The sequence below is a fragment of the Channa argus genome, chromosome 7 (genome assembly GCF_033026475.1).
Source record: "Channa argus isolate prfri chromosome 7, Channa argus male v1.0, whole genome shotgun sequence".
In the NCBI taxonomy this organism is placed as follows: domain Eukaryota; kingdom Metazoa; phylum Chordata; class Actinopteri; order Anabantiformes; family Channidae; genus Channa; species Channa argus.
The window spans coordinates 16,994,066-17,015,414 of NC_090203.1; the positions used below are offsets into that span (position 1 = coordinate 16,994,066).

Here is a 21,349-nt window from a genome sequence, read left to right on the forward strand (position 1 = left end):
CATTAATCACACTGAAAAATAAATGTGAGGCAGGGCGAGAGGAGAAGGGAAAGGGGGAGGAAAAATGAAATAAGTATGTCGTTTATCCCAATCAAGGTGCTGAATGTGTGGCCGAGGGAGATTCCATGACCAGAATGAGGCCCTAAAAGAAAATGATGGTCCATTTAGAAAGAATGGATTGCGCAATCTGTGAAAACTCATAATGTTTATGAAAAGCGAGATTCATCAAGCATTTCCCATCTGCGTTTGACTCACAAAATAAAAGCACAATGGGCAGTGAATAATAAAAAAAACATCAGTGTTAAATACAGCTGTGCTATGAATGAAAGAATGACTCCCCAAGATCGATGTAACAGTTGGGAAAAAAGTTTAATATTTTCTCATTTGAATAATGGATATCATACCCGCCAGTACATCTATACCAGCGAGTTTAATTTTATTTACATTTAAAGATATAAATTAGTAAAAGTACTCCTGATAACAAGATTGTAGCTTTTCCCAAATGCGTCTCAAATAAAAACCGTCCATAATATATATTTATATATTTACAAAACAAACAGACGATGTCAGTTTTACCATTTTTTTGCAATACAACTTGCATAAATTAAAGGCATCATTTCGCCATCATTTAAAAAAATAAATATCAAATGTAGGCTATTCCACTTTGTAGTCCTCAAGTTCATTTGAGTCCCGCCTGCCTCAAGTCCCAAGACACCTCCTTTTACAAATACGGTTTCACAGAAAGGCCGACTTGTTATTTTCCACACGTAAATATATAGGTTATTAAAATAATATACTGTGGCAAATAAGCAAACTATAGGAACCTGAGAAATAACATGTAAATCACATAATATGGGAAATCTTCTTTTTTTTCAAACCAACAAATTATCATCCGTAATGCATTAAAACAAAAAACAATAGGCTACAATAACCATCTGACAAACGTGTGTGCTGTGGAAAGTGTATCAGCCTGTGCTAAGCTGAGGAAGCAGCTTTCATTACGACTAAATGGTGGCACTAAATCCGGTTTGGAGTAAAGGTTAAGGGGTTAAAACATGAGGCTAAAAGGTGGCGTCCTTTCTGGCTTTATAGTCAAAGCAATTGTGACACCTACCTGCAGACCATGGAAGTAAAAACAAAACCCGAAGCAATCAAATGATCAACTCCCTTCACAGCCCAGGAAAACACAAAGTTTGTCAGACTGGCAGTAACTAAAACATCTGTATTCTGCAAGTGCTTATTAAAATCCCCACAGCCTAATTACTGCTATAAACTTATTTAGGCCATCCACCGGCATGTAGGCAAAGCTTTGAATGTGCGTAATGAGAAGGAACCACCACGACCACCTAAGTGACATGTGAAGATGTAAAGTTTGACGATGGATGCACAAAGCAAACGAACTAGTTTGTTTGCTTTTGGCTGACCCTGTGTAATTGTAATTATCCTAAGCTGAAAGATAAGGGCTCACTATGTGTGTGTGTGTGTGTGAGTGTGTGTGTGTGAGTGTCATCGGATAAAAAATTAAAAATAGCATTCCTGCTGAAAGCTATGGCAACATATCCCTGCTTATTGGATTCACAGGCTGTCAGTGTGTGCGCGCATGATTGATTTGGTTGATTTGAGGCCTGTCCTTCATGAGTTTATTTTAATGTCTGTGTGTCTAGGTGTCCTCTTCCACATTTGTTTGCAATAGGCTTTTCTTATAACCTCAAGTTCTAATGCGAGTGTGTTGCGAATTAAAAACCCTCTTAATGCTTCAACGAGACTCAGACAAAACGAAATAGTTAAACACAAATCTGAACATTTGTGAATCAACTGTTTCACATAATTAACTGCACAGAAAACTAATTAAAGGCCATGCTTTGACTGCTCTGTAAAACTGTTGTTACGCAGTTTTTGTCTCCTATTTAGTAGTGAATATTCGAATAGTGTCAGATGGTGCTACTTGCTCCTCATAACATAAGTCACAATTGTGTTGGAACAAAACAAAAACAGCTAAATCATCCCGTTGTGTCACAACAATGACACGTGAAAGTGACACAAAGAAGAAAAAAAACACATTCGATTTGCAAGTGAACTCATTTAACTTCCACCACGAAGCGATTTCCCTCCGGCGTTAGAAAAAAATACAATCTCAATATCCAACACTAGATTAAATAAGATTTCAAAACGGGCATCGTTCTGGAACAGCTTCATGTTATTACGTACCTTTCTTTGCTTCTAAATTTGCGGGTCTGAAATGCTGTTGTTGCTGCTGCTGCTGCTCGACAACAACAATCTGGTTTGGGTTATTTTTAACGAGGGGAGAGTCTGGCCTGTGTTTGGGATTTGTGCTCGCCTCCAGAGCCTGTTGAGACGAGCTGAGACCCTCGTTTGCAGCAGCAGCAGCGGCAGCGGCGGCAGCAGCAGCCAGACTCACTCCAGATGAATTAGTGTACCGCAGGATGCCTTGGCCCTGCAGGGGGCTGAAGTTGCCATAGTTTGTGTAATTGCTATAAAAGGGCGAAGTGTAATAAATAGGTCTTCCAAGGATGGAGGGAGCCGGGTAGAGGGAGGGGGGGGTGGCAGTCGGGGACGTGGTGGAAGGCGTCGGGGGGGTGAGGAGGCCCCCACTGGAGGAGGGGCAATTTGGTTGCCCAGGCTGCCCTAGTTGCTGTTGCTGATGTTGCTGCTTTTGGTCCGAGGTAGCGATCTCCGCCAGCGACCACAACTTGGGCTTGACCGTAGGGTTCTGAGGCGCCCCCGAAGAAGGTCTGCTATCAAGGCATGGGGACGATTTACTGGTGGCAATGTTGCCACTGACGAGGCTCCGGGCCAAATCCTCGCGTTGGCTGTGGAGGTGGTGGAGATGATGAAGGTGGTGATGATGGTGATGACTGAGAATTGGAGCTTCTACTCCAGTTAGAGGCGAGGAAGTGACAGGTTTGGGTGAGAGCTGAACCCGCGGGTCGTGGTTCTGGTCGTCGACGTCCTCGTTGCATTTGTCTCCGGCTTGGTCAGAGCCCAGCTCCCCCACAGGACAGCTGACCTTCTCCCCGTCAGACTCTGCCGAGCAGGAGTGGTCCGTCAGAGTGTCCACATGCAAGCTGATACCTGAGACAAGAGGACACTTACTATAGGCTCCATAGCTGCTTAAAAACACAACAATATTTTTTTAAAAGGGAAAAAAAATTAACTAAATAAATAAATAAACTAATAATAATAATAATAATAATAATAATAATAATAATAATAATAATAATAATAATAATAATGGCATAATTATCTATTAAATGTATCAATACATCAAGTTGAATTCCATGGTCATGCAGGGCCTGCATTTAAACTTATTTGTGATGTTTTCTTATTTTTCAACGAGGATTAAACAATTAGAAGAACAGTATAATTCCCACAATTACTACTTTCATAATTATTATAATTATACAATAATGTCATTAAGTCAGTATAATTAATGTCATATTAAACCACTTCTACTCATGGACATTGCTAAGTTGTCTGTTTTTTTTTTTTTTTTGTTTGTTTGTTTTTTTGCCTGTTTTTTTGGGACCTGCTATTAATTATGTTGAAGGAAATAAAATCTTAACATGTATTATATGTTTTTTATATAGACAATAAAACAAAGTAAGATGAGAAAAACGAATTTGTCCCTAATTATGTGGAAGTGATTTTGTTTTGTTTTTTAATAATTTATCTGTCCTCGGTATTATTCTAAGGTTATAATTGGACTAAAAAAGTTGAGCAGTAAATATAAGGGGGGCATCCACCTCCTCCCTCCCTTTTCCCCCATCCTACCCTGAAACGTTAAATGGATCATTGGCTCGGACTGCACGTTATACCCCACCTTCATCCTCTGCTGAAGCCTCGCTGTTATCCAGTGTCTTTTCAGAGCGCTCCACCTCTTTCCTGTCTCCGTCCCCGTCCTCCTCGTCCTCGTCTTCGCTCTTATTCCTGGGCGCCCAGGTCATCTTGTTTTCCTTTTTGAGTCTCCGCCTGGCGTTGGCGAACCATGTGGAGACCTGCGTCAGGGTCATCTTGGTGATAATAGCCAGCATGATTTTCTCTCCTTTCGTCGGGTACGGGTTCTTCCTGTGCTCCTGCAGCCAGGCCTTCAGAGTGGCCGTGGCGTCCCTGGTGGCGTTCTTGCGGTACGCCGGGTCGTTGAGTTGGTATGGGTAGCCTGGACTCCCGTATGGGTGGTAACTTAAAGCCCCGGCCATGCCTGTCGTGTGCGCGTCATATGGAGAGCTCTAAAGACACGTTGAGGAAAAAGGCATCGTGGGTTTTAGTACTGAGCTTTAAATTTAAGATTAAAAACGTGACCATGTGTGGCTCATAATAAGGCAACTTGTTCACAAAGCAGCTCAAAAGATGTTCACATTTTTTTAACCAAATAAACAATAGAAATTATTCTAAAACTATTTTTAATAGTGATTTTTAATAGTGTAACACTGTGGTCGTGTTATTTGGAAACCTGTTGGAACAGGTGGAAAGTGTTCCTTAATGTTACCTTTCTAATAAAATAATATTTAGGTTTTATGGATTTTATTCTTGATAACTGTGCACTGTCATATGTCATAGGTTTATAGTTCGTTTGTAGACACGAAAAAAAAGTAATTGTAATTGAAAGCAGGGTCAGTAAACACAGTGAAAAAAAGCAGGCCGCAGAAATGGACCAATGGTTAACTAACTGTTATCAGATTAACTAATAACACAGCTACCACTGATATAGCAGGTAAAACAATAAAAAGGAAATTTCAGTTTTCTGTAATCACCTTTTAGCTTCCTAATTTCGTCCGGTGCCTGCTTTTTGTTTTGTAGTGGCAGCCCCCAACGTGTTAACATATCTTCTCTTTGCAGCATTACAAATCCCATTAGCAAATCACTTGATATGCACCTTTCCTTAAACGATTAAAGCGCCCTGTGACATTAGCATTGAGAGCCACGCGTTTGGTGGTAAAATTCTCTTTTATCAACTTGGAGAAAAAGTCAGCGACTTCATCCCCTGGTGATTCCACTGATCTCTGAAGAGTTATGGCTGTGATGTATTTATTTTTCAGTGGCAGACAAATTCACTTCTTAGTGGATAAATGCTGAAAAGCATAGGTGGTGTTCAGTTTTACATAATTAGCTGCTCAATGAGTGTTAAGCGTTGGTCGTGTCTCCACAATTTGCAACTAATAATTAAATCCCCATTCACGCCAAATGGGTTAAGGGTTTTAAACTAAGGAGAACACGCATAAGCCATTGGCTGCGAATGAATAGCATTGTACAGAAAGTTTTGCAAGCACTAACTGATTTGTGAATGGTGACAACAACATTATCAACCCAACAATTGCGCTGCTTGCTGTGAACGCCTGATACACATTTTACGCAGTTAACGACTTTATCACGCAGACACATTTCGACTGCACTGGAGTTTTATCATATTCACTCGTGCATGCGAGTTTAAGACATTTTACCATATAGGATGGGAATCCCGTAGTTGGATCTGTGGAGTATGACAGCGGACTGGAGAAGCCTGCACCGGCCGAGGCGGAGAAAGCAGCCGATCCAGGATAAGGAGTGAAGGCAGAGCCAGAGGACGACCTCGCCAAGTCTTCATTCCGCGGAGCGGCCAGCGCCGAGGCCCCGTAAGCCGGACACGAATAAAGAGCCAGAGAGCCTGGAGGCTGGTAGAGGTAACCCTGAGGATAGGACATTGGAGAGCGCGGTGTAGGTCGCCGAATCCAAAAAAATAAAAAATAAAAATAAAGAAAAGAAAGAAAATAAGGCAAGAAAAGAAAAGACGCGCTGGGCGGCGGGCAACAACAGCCAAAATAATAAACAATCAACTCAATAATCAGTCGTGCAAACAGTCATCAGACAATGAAAATTAAAAAAAGAGTCCTCCCTCCACAGCCCCCTTATTGAGAAAAAAAAAACCCGAAAGATCAGTTAAAGTGGCCACATAGAGGCAATGTGGCATGCGTCTTGATCCCCTAGCGTCCGATGTTTTTAGTACGCAGCGCTGTGAAGTGAGGAGTTAGGAGGGAAGGAGCCAGTGGAGTTTCAGACACACAGAGCATTGGGGGAAACTGGAGCTGTCACTCCGGCTCATCTGAATATCCCATCCCCGCCCATTTCTGCCTCGTAGAAATGGAGCCCACGAAACAAAACCAAGACTTCACACTGCAAAAAGTAGGCTCCGTCCATCTTAACACGAGTCCTTCAGGTTAACGTGGGATTTGATTATTTATTGGACCTTAATAAAATAATATGTCTAAACACTAGATGTGTTACCAATGTAACTCTTGCTAATGCAAAGTAGGTGATGCACATCTGTGATTTACATCTATTTTGTAGGACAGGTGATGTGTATCAGAAGAGATTTAAAACAACTTCTAGAAATTTCTTCCAATTGTCGCCAAAAACACAAAAGTGCATTCATTCACTCATTTTCAAATGATACATACAGACTGATATGAAGGGGGAGACAAGTAGAGAAAAATAGTCCACCTGTTTTGTTAAGTGCCTATTTTGTCGGTTGTTTATTTTAATTGTTTGAAGTTAATGTTGATTGTGGCGCGTGGCTTTAATCGAATCGCAACTTATGCTGGAGGGGAGGGGAGAACACAGAGAGGGAGTATAAAGTGACCAGCGCTCTGCTCTTGCGTCTGGTAATTTCGTCAGTCCAGCTATCAAACACAGATACATCCATGCATGTGTACGAGTGAGCGCGCTCCTCCGGCAGTGCGCACTCTGACCTGTGGGAGGCGTACCCCGCTCCTTAATTTCCACCACTTAGCGTATCTCAGATAGACTCATCCCTTAATATTACACTTATCAGGATTAATAAAGCTGTTGGTGGTGGGTGATTGTTGCTTTTTCAGGGGCTGTCTCTTCACTGACGCCACACCACCAGCATCGTTAAAGTATATGTGAAAGCATATGACTGGCACTCCTTTCAGATGAGTTTGACATTTTTTTTTATTTTTTATTTTTTTTTGCTCGTTGCACTTTTTTCTGTGGGCTCGAGGACTCACCTGTCTATTTCGTGCATGTTTGTATGCGCTTTGGACTGTATGCAAATCGGGGCGCAGACTTGTCGGTTATTAGTATGATTGCAGACATTATGACCTCTGTTGAGAGACAAGGATACAGCGCAGCATGGTGGAGATGTGATAGTGGTTTTGGAGTGAGTAGTCAGGACTGAAGATGACCTGGAATTCGTTCCGATCAGTATTCACCTGAATAGATGTATCCATACACCAGGTGCTTGTTCCTTTACTGAAGTGTGGTTTAGCGAATCTAAAAAGGCACAGTTTTGTTTCCCTGTCCCCTGTTCTAATCACAGCTATAATAGGAATATTCTAAATATTATTTAGTATTTAGCTGACTTTGTAAATTGACACGACAGATTATATTTTATCATTTAGTTATCACAACATGTTGGATAAAGGTGCGTGTTGTACGAATGTATATTTTAAATTTAGAGTACCGAGAACCTTTTAAATGATGTGTCGCAAACCAACTGTTACCATCACTTTGTCAGAATAAATAAAGTCAGTCCTGGCACACGTAATTAACCGACAAATAGCTGCCTAAAAAAAGATTTGAAAATAGTAAAGGCTGTTTGACATTTAATGCATTTATTTATTATTATGCGTGGCTGTAAGTATAAAACAGTCCCATCACCCATACATTACTGTTACAAGATATGAGGAACAAGCAGGTTATTGAAAGACTGACATTAAAGGAAATTAGCGTATACATTTTATATAATCACAAAAAAGAAGAATAAAACAGCAGCGCTAATGGCTGCAACTGGATGGTGCTCTCAAAACCCGTTAAGTACTTCGTTGACTGGATGACGTCTTTGTAATAATTGCAACAGTCTCTGTTATTTTAGGCTTAATACAATTCAAGCCCATCAGTTCACGTTTTTGTAATCATTTATTCCTTAATTATTGTATAGTATGTCTGCCATTCGAGATTTGGTTTGTAGATAGGTTCTCTGTTTCAGACAGTACTAATCAATACAAGAGGAGTAAATGACTATTCTTTGGTATAGATTGGGTCAAGATATGGCTGACTGGGAGTACTGTTTGGCCCACACCAGGGGGCACTGTCTGCTCTACACACAGGCCATAGGCTAGCTGTCAGTACTTTATCATCAGAGTGAGTGAAACGGATAATGTGTGATAATGTATGTGCGTTTTTTCTTATTTTCACTAGAATGTGTGTAACTGTAAATATCTGTCTCACATGCATATTGTCAGTGTGAAACTGCACCTGTTGGCCTGTTAATGTTTTTAACTTGTGTGTGTGTGGCACATTCCAGGTCTACGTTTCACACAGGCTTGGCGGCCTTCAAACATATTCTAGTCCCAACGTAATGGAGATATAGAAGTTGGAAGAAAGGAGATTGACAGACATAGAGAAAGAGAAAGTCAGACAGACAGTGAAATATGCAGAAGGCATGCAGGTGAAGACAGTCAACAGACAAGAACATAAAACACAGACGTACACCCTTTTTGAGTATAGATACTTTGGAATGATATACATATTTAACGAGTTATGCAAAAAAAAAATAAAACACCTCACTGACAGCATATACTGCTCATTAAGGTCACTCATCTTGATCTAATTTTGTAGAACTCGAATTGGTGTTAGCAAATTTACTAAGTATCAAATTAATTTAACCTTATTAAATGTAAGTAAAACTCAAAATAAATACACATTTTGGACCTCATGCATCCTTCATCAACACACAATTAAAAGAAAATGTAAATTTGTGATTTTATTTTATTATGTATTTAATTGGTATAGTAAGTCCGTTATCACATTGTAAATCATGATCTTCCAATAGATCAGTATTTAATGTACTATTTCTATCTATTTTCTCACTGGTATTAATTCCAATACTGCAATGACTTTATGAAAATGTCATTATTCAAAAAAGAAAAAAAAGCTAGTGACTTGTCATCTCTTATCCCCTACAGAGTTTACAGTTTAGTAATGCAGGACTGGCCGATTTACTTGTTACCTCATGAATGCTAACTGCTAACCCTTTGTATTAAAATGGATTTCCTGAAGTTGAAAAATTAGCTAAAGTATATGACTTTGCCATGACATTTGTTTGTACACATGACTAAATTATTATCGATTTTTAAAATAAGTACTTTGTTCATGTCTACAGTGCAGCTTTTATGGATCTTTCCAATTTTATCAAGTTATGTCTCAGATTAGAATATTCAGGTTTATGCAGGTGCTATGATGAGTGGAGCTGGATAAAAGTGTATAATTTGTCTATCACTCTACACATCTCTAGATGCACGACAGGTCAGTGTTGTATCAGAGAAATGGACTAGTTATGTAGTTATGCACAAAGCTGGTCTGAAATCAATGCGATTGGAATACAGGAGCATGACCACAGCCCGAGCCTGATATTGTTCACAGTAAACACTGCAGCCATGTTCTTTGTGCACCTGTGTGTGTTTGTTTGTTCAACTGTAGCTTTGGAATCATAGAGGTTTTATATAGAGAACCGTGTTGTACCCATCTTTGCTGGACAAAGTCCCAAGTTTGCATCTGTTGACAAAAGGAGTATAATATGATCTAACTACATGACTGTTGGCTTTACTGAATTCTAAAAAACTAAAAGAGCTCAAATGTTTTATCCTGTGTAGGCTGGTGTAGCAATGGTCAGTATCCAAAACTTGTACAGAGTACACTGCAAGGGTATTTGTTTGCTCATGTTTGTGCGTGGGTGAGCAGAGGAAAAGAGAACCATTGTGATCTTTTATTGTACAACTTAGTTAGTTAGGCTGTCGTACAGTCAGACTCATACGATCAAAACAACTTCACAAACTTCTAAGCCCAGTAACAAAAATAATGTGCTACATATTTCTGCTTCATTACAACTATGTCACATTTGCTGCATTTTGATGCACAGCTAGCAAATCATTCTTTACCCTCAGATTTTTATGGAAATGTCTTTAGTCTTTTTTTTTTTTTTTGTACAGTGAGGGAGGACTCTGTACGAAGAGGGGGGTGGGGCTGTGGGGGCGTCGGGTGGCAGACTGGCGACAGGCCGTCATTTCTCTCCCCGCTTGGCATCTGCCCACTGCTGCCAACCCTCCTCTAATCAGCAGACGTCCATGTGCTTGGCATCGAAGGGGGTTTCGAATCAGCCCCTCGCCCCGAGTTAAAAACCCTAAACCGTATGACTTTGTAAACGGCTACCTTTAGGGCAAGTGAAGCAGGGACGCCTCTGATGTGCTGAAGTGGAGAACACTGGTTGCCACGTTGCCTTGAACATGTTATGCTTCTAGCATTGCTGTTGCTCCTGCTCTTGTTTATCATATTTTAAAAAACCAAAATCACAAGGCAATGCTTTCTTTAGGTTTGATTTGTTTAACATGCTGCTAACTGACATGCATGTTGGGAAAACAGTTCTCAGGGAAGAAAATGAAACAGTGAACTGATGGGCTTGAAGTGTAATTCCTCTTGAAAACAAAAAGCAGCCAAACAACAACTGCACTTGTTGTGAAACACAAGTCTTTATTGTGTTTTATTCTGACATGTTGTCTGAATTGGTTAGACAAGCAACAGCATGTGTCTGCTTCCTAACTCATGGTTTAAACAAACTTCTCACAAGTGCTGCTTTGCAAACAACAAATATATAATTTTGACAAATATTGTGTCCAAGTTTGAAAAAAAATGTCACATAGAGAGATCCAACAATGGTGACACCCACCTGAACTCTCTGCTTAACAACTCTAATTACTATTATTCTTCTTGTAATGTTCATTTAAAATCAAATCATATGGTGTATACAGTAGCATAATGCTACATGGCTCAAACATCTGCAGAGTGGAGGCTCTTGGTGAAATGGCTATTGGCCTCAGAAATAGCAAGCACAAAGAATGGGCTATGTGGAAAGGAAGAAGAAAAAAAATCCACAAATTACTGGAATTATGTGCAGCATGGTTTTCAGACACACACACATCCAGACAAGCTGATTGATGAACCAAACGAGTCGCCGAAAATCAAAGAGAGGAAATAAAGAAAGACACAAAATAGGAACAATTTGAAATGGACTAACCCTCTCCGGTGGCTCTGTAGCCAAGAGTCGAGCAGATAGGGTTGCCTAGAAAGAGTCTGCTGACAGCCAGTGTCACTGAGCTTTGTAATCATTGTGCTGGACCTGATAGGGTTACTAGCAGCTAATCCAGGCTGACCTTGGTTAGGTACCCTGAATGAGGATGGCATTGTACAGTTGGGACAAGCTAACAGTATGACGGTGATGCTGACATATAATGTCTGCGTTGGGACTTGCCACCACAGCTCTTTTGTTGTCCTATCGAGTTGCAGGTCCCAGCCAGATACACACACACAAACACACACACACGCATGCACACTTTCTCTCTGGGTGGAAGAAAGGTGGCATTTAAATTGTCACTGGGGACAAGGTAAGGTTGTATCTCAAGGTTCACAAGGTCAGCTCTTGTGTTGGATGGTGTTCAAGTGACTTCAAAACAAATCCCATCGTGATGAGATTTCATGTAGTTGCCACATAATGGCTTCTTTACCTGTGTCTACACTAGATGTTATCTAAATGCCACCACACATCTACAGCATGTTTCTACCAGGAGTATCTCTAAAACAAGGCCAAAAGAATACTTCTGCACTTTCTTTCTTACCAAATGTTATAGCATTTATTTGAGAGAAACTGTAACTTTTTTCTTCATCTCTGGAAAAGGAATAGGATTGAAGCTGATGTTCATCTAATTTTGGTAGACATTTCGTGGCTGCTTATTGAAAATATGCACTAGTAAAATATGTCTCTGCATGTTTTTTGTTTATTCCAGGAACTAAAACTGTGTGCATTACCAATTAACGTAAGTTTCTTACAGATAAAAATATCTATATATGTATTGCTATATGAAAACAGGCATGTCTGTTAAATTGTTAAATAATCTGATCGCATCTGATCACATAATCAGCCCGACAACGCAACACACTGTGTTAATTCATTAGAAAGATGGAGGCTGGGAGAGGACTAAATTTAATGTTACATATTGATAATAATCCATATATGCACACCATCTCAATAACAAATACACAGGCCCACCTTCAGGCTTTAACCGGTGTGAAGACAGTAAAGAGAAGGCATCCTTGCTTTTCCTCCTGCCAGGGATAGCTGTAACCAGGAATGGGATTCCCATCCCCTGCAGCCTGCTACTAATCCACAACAGGCCCACTGCTGGATTACTGGGGACATCAGCTGACATGTGCCAGTGCACAAACATACATGTGCACACACATTAACAGACATCATTGCATACATTCACATATGTGCCAACCATGCAATATGTGCTACATACACTCACATGTGTGCACATCAGAGGTCAGACATACTGTATAAGCCCAGGCAGGAATGCACACACACACACACACACACACACACACACACACACACACACACACACACACACACACACACACACACACACAAAAACACACACACTAAATAGATATATACATATACAGACACATCACACACATAATTGACACTGGGAATGCACCTCGTGGCTTCAATACATTGGCAGGACAATTTAGATATTCCCATATTGGAATTGGCAGTAATGTCTAAGTCTGTCCTCTATTGAAGCTGCTGGCCTGGATACTTGTTGATGTACATGCTTGTAGAGTTTTCACTGTGCAGTTAGACATATGTACTGTATATAGGATTATTTATGATAATTAGCTGTGTTATTCTTTTTAAACCACAGAAGAATCTTTAATGTGTTTCTTCAGAAAAATAACTTGTGTGTCATTTTAAGCTTGGTTGAGTTTTTAACATTAAGTTGTAGTTATTTGTGTTATATTTCAGTGCTTTAAGTTAAGTTTTCTGCACTCAAAATTGCATTTTTTTTCACATGTGGAAAAGCAAAAAAAAAAAAACATCCATTGACTTAATATGGTATTTTAGTGCAATTTATTTAATGTTGAATATTTTACTTCTGGGATGGAGCCAGCGGGGTGGCCTGGTGTGACCCCGAATTAAAATGCTGGGACGAAGTGTAAAATGTAAATAAAAACAGAATGCAATAATCTCCTAATCTCAGAATAATCTGCTAATCGCATTGACACATATTTTATTCAAAATAGAACATAAATAACGTGAAATGTTGAAATTGATATTGTTTACTATTTCATGGATAGTAAAAATATTAGCTCATTTTGAATTTGATGGCAGAAAAACATCTCAAAAAAGTAGGAAGAGGGGCAACAAAAGGCTGGAAAAGTAATTGCCACAAATCAAAAACAACTGGAGGAGCATTTGACAACTAATCAGGTTAACTGGCAACAGGTCATTAACATGACTGAGTATAAAAGGAGCATTTCAGAGAGGCAGAGGCTCTCGAATATAAAAATGAGCAGAGGTTCACCAATGTGAGACAAACTGCATCTAAAAATTTTGGAACAATATCAGAAAAAATTTCCAAATACTTTGCAGATCCCACCATCTACCTTTTATAAAATCATCAAAAGATTCAGAAAATCAGGAGGAATCTCTGTGCACAAGGGACAAGGCCGAAGGTAAAACTGGATGCGCCTGATCTTTGGGCCCTCAGGTGGCACTGTGTTAACAGTGGACATTACTGGATGGGCTCAGGAACACTTCCAGAAATCACTGTCTGAACACAGTTCAAAGTGCAACCCACAAATGTAAGTTAAAGCTGTGTCATGTAAAGAAGCCAAATGTGAACATAATGCAGAAATGCTGCCGTGTTCTCTGGGCCAAATCTCATTTAAAATGGTCTGAGGCAAAATGAAAAATGGTTCTGTGGTCAGATGAATCAAAATTTGAAATTATTTTTGGAAAACATTCATGCCATGTCCTACAGACTAAAAAGGAGAGGGACCATCCAGCTTGTTATCAGTGGACAGTTCTAAAGCCTGCATCTCTGATGGTGTGGGGATGCATTAGTGCCTACGGTGTGGGCAGCTTACACATCTGGAAAGGCACAATCAATGCTGAAAAGTACATAGGTTTTAGAGCAACATGTGCTCCCATCCAAACAATGTCTCTTTCAGAGAAGGCCTTGCATATTTCAGCAAGACAATGCTAAACCAAATACTGCATCCATCACAACAGCGTGGCTTCACAGGAGAAGAGTCTGGGTGCTGAACTGGCCTTTATGCAACCCAATAAAACATTTCTAGTCTATGTCTTGATAACAGATTGCTGAAAAGAAACCCCTATATATTATATATATATATATATATATATATATATATATATATATACAAAAAGCAAAAGACACAAGCAAATGATATAAACAGAATGATGTTTGTACTGTAATGCTACAATGAGTAAATGCTGACACAGCAAAATACAAGAAACCAATAAACACGCCACGCATATACACATGAGCACATGCACTTTTTTAGTTTCTACTGATGCCATGTTTCATGTCCAGTCTTTATAAATTACTTATGTTTTTATATAATCTTTAGTATTATGTCTATGACTATTTTTAATTGTGTGAAGGTAAAAAGTGTAGTAAAGGAAGTAAAAATTTCAGCAACTGGGAGATCAAATCCAGCACTAACTAATGCCACACCAAAAGCTCGTTGTTAGAAAATGTCAGCACCAACATATATAAATCAGCTGCAACACATTTGAAATGCAGTCAGGTAAATCTCAGCCCATGATTAGGTCAAGCGTGGTGGCAGTTTTTGTGGTAAACACTGTTCCGCTCTGGGGGCTAAACGTTTGTGTCAGTAAAGAGTAATTACACCCTTCGACGTTGTATCTATCGTGTTAATCTCGGTCTGCAGCAGCCACTTTATTCTCTCGTTTGTTTAATAGCTCACTAGCAGCTTTATTGTTTCAAAGTGCTCAATAGCAAACCTGTAAATTCTCTGTTCAACATTTGCCCCCGTAGCGATGTGGTTCACCGCCGCTGAATGTTGAAATAAAGCAAACAGTCATTGATCTGCAATCAAAGATCCAGGACAGGAGGTCATTTACATGTGGAGAAGAGAACTATTAGAAACTGTGCTGCAAGGCATGTGTGGAGTTACATTCATTTAGCAGTGGTCCACTTGCACTATTGACTTACTTACACAAGGTATATGTCAGAAAAAAAATCACTAAGCTGTTCAAAAATATTGTGTTTAGTAGTGGTAGACACTGTATGCGGCTAATTAGAAATGAATGTGCATGCGTTCTGCACAAAACAAAGCCAAGTTAATTATCCAGGGACCTGGGGAAAGAGACACAGACTTTATACAGTGTGACTTGATATGAGGCAAAGGAATCAGTTAGGAGGCAAATGGCTCTTGAAAATTAAGCATAACCATTTATTGGCAGTTGGTCATGTCTGCAACTACTCCAAAAATCCAATGTGCTTATGCAATGCGTTGCCGCTTCTGTGTGATCATTAAATTAGTAAATATTTCCTAGATTTGTCTGTTTATTTTAATTATTCATAGCATGAATATTAATTATTTACTGGTCAGCTTTTTTTTTCGTCAGAGGGGAAATACCATTGTGTGTGGCAGGGTAAAAACTTGTGATTTTTCATCATTTGAACTTGACACTTTCCACTGCATTGACAGCCACCAGTGTCTGTTAGGCCAGTCAGTCACTGGTTTAACTGGTTGTCATTATCAATATTTTCCTTTGGTGTGATTTTTAGCCTACTCTCGTTTACACAGATAAGGTGCCCGAACAAAACCCTTAAATACTACATTCTCCAAGATGAACATATAAGGCTAATTAAGCACCTCTGAGTTGAATCAACACTTCAGCAATGGAACATTTAAAAGTTACTGTTAGACTACCGACCATGTTATTCAACACAGATGTGCAGTGGTTGGGTTTGTACAGCAGCAGACGTGGGGAATCTCACATAGCATGTGTTTATTACTATGAAGGACAAAATACATGCATACACAACTGTTCTTCATCTGGCAAAATTCACATTAAAAGCCCATCAGTGACTCACCTCCCACACTCATGTTAATACTAACCATGCTCTATCCAGTGACATTTGTGAAAACAGACAAGACTGTAAGCTTGTTTCGCAAATGTGTACTTTCCTACATCCAGTCAAGGTCAATTGAATTCTCTGCTCTGTGATCAGTATGAGTTTTGATAGAATAATGGAGATAACAGAGTAGTCAAAAAAAAAATGGATGGACAGAAACAGAAGATCAAGAGCTGCTGGATCTCAAATAATTATTGCATCTTCTTCTCATAGCAACAGATTTATTTCTAACCTTTGTCATAACATGTACTTTAGCTCTCAGCACGCTGTTGTAATCAAAGAAGTTAAGGTGAAAGCACTGGGCTTTCTGTGTGGAAATAACTTTTGTGTTTTTATAGATTTAAAATATGTGATGTCCTTTCCTGTTTTGATTTTGCTTAGAGGATTGTGAACTATTAACAAAGATTCAGAGAGTCAAGAAACATTCAATAAATAGCTAATTCAGGGGCCAGTAAAGGTTGTTATGAAATGGTTATAACATTGACTCCAGTATGAGCATATAAAAGACCAAAGCTCCACAAAAGCAGCTTTGATTTTTATGGTAAGATCTAAAGTTTATTTTTGGTGATGTTTCCATCTTCAGTATTAGAATCTTATAAAAAATAAAATAAAAATAGATGTTGTCTGCTAGTTTACAACCACTACAACACACACACTGTGATCAGCACCTGCCACAGAGGATGGGATCATCACTAAAAAGTCTCGATCTAACCAGGCGTTTTCCCATCATGGCACGATTATGTGACTAGCCCCGAGTTACAAGCAATAAAAGAAATGTCTCTATTTTTTTATTACATCTCCCAATCATGAACAATGGAGCGTTTGCCTCTGAGCCATTTATTCAGCTCTGATGTATGATTAGCACAGGGCAAATCAATACCATGTTGGATGATCTTAACAGAAAAGTACTGCGATTTCCCCTCTGTCACAGAGCAAAGCGCTGATATTTGTCTGTCAGCAGTGACATGCTATCTCTGGCAGGGGCACTGAGGCTGAAACACAGGTATTGATCCTGTCGACATTGATGGCCCTAATAGTATGGAGAATGAGGGAAACTACCTGCCACTAGGAGTCTAATGCACTGTATGAAAATGTCTCCCAGACCAGTGCAAAGAACGTTACGTTTATCTGTTTTTATCGTGAATTATAAGAGGAAGGTCCTCGCTGAACACTGAGCAAAGTGAATACAATAACAAGGAGACATTGGAATGATCCTTACTTAAGGAAAACAGCCAATGCTTCACTCTACTTTTCGCTAATAGTTTGTTGGGCCTCAAATGAAAGATTGCATCCAAGTATTAACAGTTTTATTCATTAGCAATAGGTTCTGTATCATTCTCTGCTGCTTATACTGGAAACATACTTTAACGGTTCCAAATAAATAGAAATCCTGCATGAATACTGTGTCTGTTCATGCTTTTCCACTGAGACCAACGTACACATGGTTTACAGTTACACGTATTGTAGTTTAAAGTGAGGGGCGCACATAAGACATATATTCACTGAACACTGCTTGCACAGAGTTCATTCAACTACAAAGCTCTAAATGTCGTTTAGCAATCTGACAAAAAATAGGTTCATGTACATTAGAAGTCTTTTACTGACATTTGGAGAATTGTCAACAGATATTATATGTTTGACTAATAGCGTGTGAGGAACTAAGTTCAAATAAAGAGATGTAAGAACAAGCAAGCTTCATTAAAAAGGCAACAGGCACAATCCAGACCCATGTTGTACATCAACCCTACACACACATTGGCACACCTCTCATTTTATATGTATAATTAAATAGCATGGTGAAAGGTCTGCAATATGCAATTAGCTCAGTAGTTCAAAAGAATGAGCATGACCTGTCTTCAAGAGCCAATCCCTTCCTGTTAAAAAATCAAAAATCAATAATTAAGCTTCGTACCATTAACTTTCCAATGTGTGCATGGAGACTACGACGGTGACTTTTATGTACATACAGCATATTTTAAATTATAGGGCTATTGCTGTGCATATGAAGGACATGTGAACATGCATGTGTGATGCATTAGTTTGTGTGTGTGCCCCTGTGTGTGTGTGTGTTTGTGTATAGTTAGTGCCCCTGGCTACATCTCTTCAGATCTTTTCTTGTTTATGAATTTCCCTTCTTGGACTGAGCCCCCAGGAACATGCTGGGGGCTATATGAACACAGAAAAGTGGGAGGAACAGTTTATTTATTTATTGCCAGACATTATCAATCAGCATAGCAAGTATCAATACAGCCAAAGGAGGGGAATGCTGGCGCTCTCTTAGGATAGAAAATGAAGGCCGATTGAGAGGATAAATCTGTGATACATGAACCTCGTGACTAAGATCTGTCATGACAGGGTGCTGCTCAGAGGTAAAGGGTTTAAAGTTCAATTTAAATGAGAATAAGTTTTAAAAACACCATAAAGCTACTTTTTCATGCAAGTCATTGTTTAGACAAGTTCCACTCCCAAAGTCAAAATGTTTAAGCACTGCCAGTAAAAGCTTCAAATTCATCACTGAAGCTACTAACCTGCACGTTACACAGTTACAGCATATTACTCATACTCTTAGTTAGTGATCTCACATGTTATTCCAGCTCGTCAAGTTTCAAGGCAAAGGCATCACTGAGGTTAAGCTACAGTACACAACACAGAGCACAATGCCATCAGATAACTTGTCAGTCATGTACAGCTGAAAAAAGGCGCATGCACACAAGCGCACACACTAAGATGTGCCAACACATACTCTGAGTGCTTCTGGATAGAAACAGAGAGTGACAGTGATAGAATTTACTCTGATGGTATCAGCAAAGCAGCCATCACAGCTTTGGCAGATTGGAAGGCCATCAGGACCCATCTCTCTGGCTCTGATCAGTGTTCACTTCCTGACATCAGCCTGCAATGTTAACTCCAGGCCCTGAAAGGGGGCTATGAACCATGATCAGCGATATCAAGCCACCAGAAATAGAAATCCATTTTCCTGCCTCGAGCAGTAGGGGGGCAGGTGGGTGAGTGAATTTCAGTGGCCTCCTGTTCTGGTCTGGTCGGGTCTTAGTTGGGTGTCTCGCTCTCTCTCTCTTTGCTTCACCACACAGGGCCCTTCAGCTGTTTTCCTCTCTCCTCTTGTTCTGAAGGTTAAAGGATTAGGAGCTGTGTTTTCAGACCGGATTGCTGTCCTGGCATGGATTTAGATTTTGGCCACACATACCAGAAACTAGAGCCCCAACACACGTGCAGGTGCACATACGCACATGCAAACACACGCACGGAGACCACCAGCCCCACCAGCGAGCAGGCGGTGGTGGGGATTAGCAGGAAATACCACAAGATGGTGGCCAAAGAGTTTTTTTCTTCTTTATGGTGCTAAATAACAAAATGAAAACAAACCAGAGGTGCTTGTACCAAGTTGTTTTTCTCTCTCCTCCTCCTCCCTCTCCTGTCTTCCATCCTCCTTCCTTCCTCTGATCCTGTCTAAACATGCTGACCAAGTGCGATGTGGCATTTCCAAAAGCAAAAAGCCATTAAATATAAACACGGTGTGTGTGTGTGTGTGTTTTTTCTTTCCTATCTTTCTGCGTTCATTTGATTCTTTTCTGTGGTGCTTAGAAACTTATTGAGATGCCAGTATAGGTCTGAAAAGTTGTGATGAATTATTGATCCATGACAGCTTCATCAAAGCACTGTGTTGTACACGTACTCTGCGTTTCTTAACACTGAATTTATGGAGAACCGACACTAATGCGTTCATGTCGTCCACACTTGTTTACAAATTGGGGCAAGTCGGTGGACCTTGGATTTTAGAAACTGACGTCCAGGTACTGACGGATCTGCCCTGAAAGCATGAGCGGGAGCAGAGGAGAAAGTGTGTCTGTGTGTTTGACTGTGTGTGTTTGGGTTTGCATGAGGGAACATACAGCAGACTTTAAAAAATGTATGAAGAACACAGCCTTTTTCTTTCTCGACACAGAGAAAGAAAGCAAACGGTTCCCAGAATGCCAGGGGAAAACACTGTTCAAATAGTGTGAGGGCGAAGGGAGCAGATCAGAGAGAAAGCTGTTTGCAGTTCAGGCCTACAAGGCAATTCTTCCCCCGACTCCCAGGTGAGGGAGCTCAAAGAGAAATAAACCTGAGGTACCAATTTGCTGAGTTTTGTTCAATAGATGGGAGTGCCTAGAGATTTAACCCGAGTGCACAGGAGCCAGGGCCAGTAAACAAAATTACTTAAGGATGGTTACATATTCTCTTTCTGTCTTCCTTCATGCTTGAAGGAGACAAGCTCTTTGTCTTTGCGCTGCCCAACTTGTGTTTCATGTGAGTGCAGGTACATACTCTGGATAGAGCACAGGCGACATGTAGTCTATCGTCTTGATTTCGACAAGTTCTGGGCTGTTTTTCTTGTCTCAAATCTTTTATTTTGCTTTTCTCCTCTTTTTCGCTCACATGAAGTGCAGACTCAAAAGCCAAATGGAAAACTTTATCAAAGCAGATTTTACTTTGGAGGACCCTGAAACGGTGATGTATTTACAGTGTATCTTGAATCCTCTACCACTTTGTGGGTATAGCATTTCTTATCAACTGTGGGGTTTTATGTAGCTACGTGTTTATTTTCATAATGTGATGCTGATTTATGTACAGACAGTTGTGAATAACTTTTCATACAATCGTATCTTCTCTCCAGTACACATAAATGCACTTACGAAATCTGCAGGTTTGAATAATTGCAGCAATGAATATTCCACAGCAGAGATAACGCAGTGTTATTTTAAACCCCGCAGACCCTGACGTTGCATCACAACACTCATGATAACACTGACTGTGACATACGTTGCAGGACACCTCTCACCCATTTTACCATGCTAAGCACTAAAATTAATTCCTACACATCATCACAGCCAAACCCGAACTCCCTCTGTTCACATCGGCCTCTTGGAACAATCCATTAACCCACCTGGATCACAATCTACACAGTTTCAATTATTCCTGAAACCATAGCCACAAACAGACCTATGGCAGGCTATAAATTCCAACCAATATTTGTTTGTTAAAATGCCAGGACTCTCTTTGTCAAAGCCTCAACAGACAGGTGGAAAATGCACTGAGCAGAAACAGGACATAGTCTATGGAAAGCCCCTGCTGATTTATTAATGCTCACCCATTTAAAAGACACTTCGTTTCCCCGTGCCTTTTGTCTACATAACCCTGTACTGTAAGTGTGTGTGTTTATGGCCATAAATCATTGTTGTTGAAATTCACGGTATTTCCCTGTGTTAACACTGTTCTCTTGGCATGCAGAGACTGAATCATTT

The 21,349-nt window shown here is 40.0% G+C and overlaps 1 protein-coding gene across 1 annotated transcript; it reads right to left on the bottom strand.

Moving 5' to 3' along the window:
• Positions 1-359: 359 nt before the first annotated feature.
• On the bottom strand, positions 360-6,040 carry irx2a (iroquois homeobox 2a). Its single transcript, XM_067511677.1, has 3 exons — positions 5,460-6,040; positions 3,842-4,247; positions 360-3,093 (listed from the first exon to the last, which is right to left on the bottom strand). The coding sequence occupies exons 1-3, from the start codon at positions 5,697-5,699 to the stop codon at positions 2,201-2,203; spliced, it is 1,539 nt and encodes a 512-aa protein (XP_067367778.1). The 5' UTR covers positions 5,700-6,040; the 3' UTR covers positions 360-2,200.
• Positions 6,041-21,349: the final 15,309 nt, after the last annotated feature.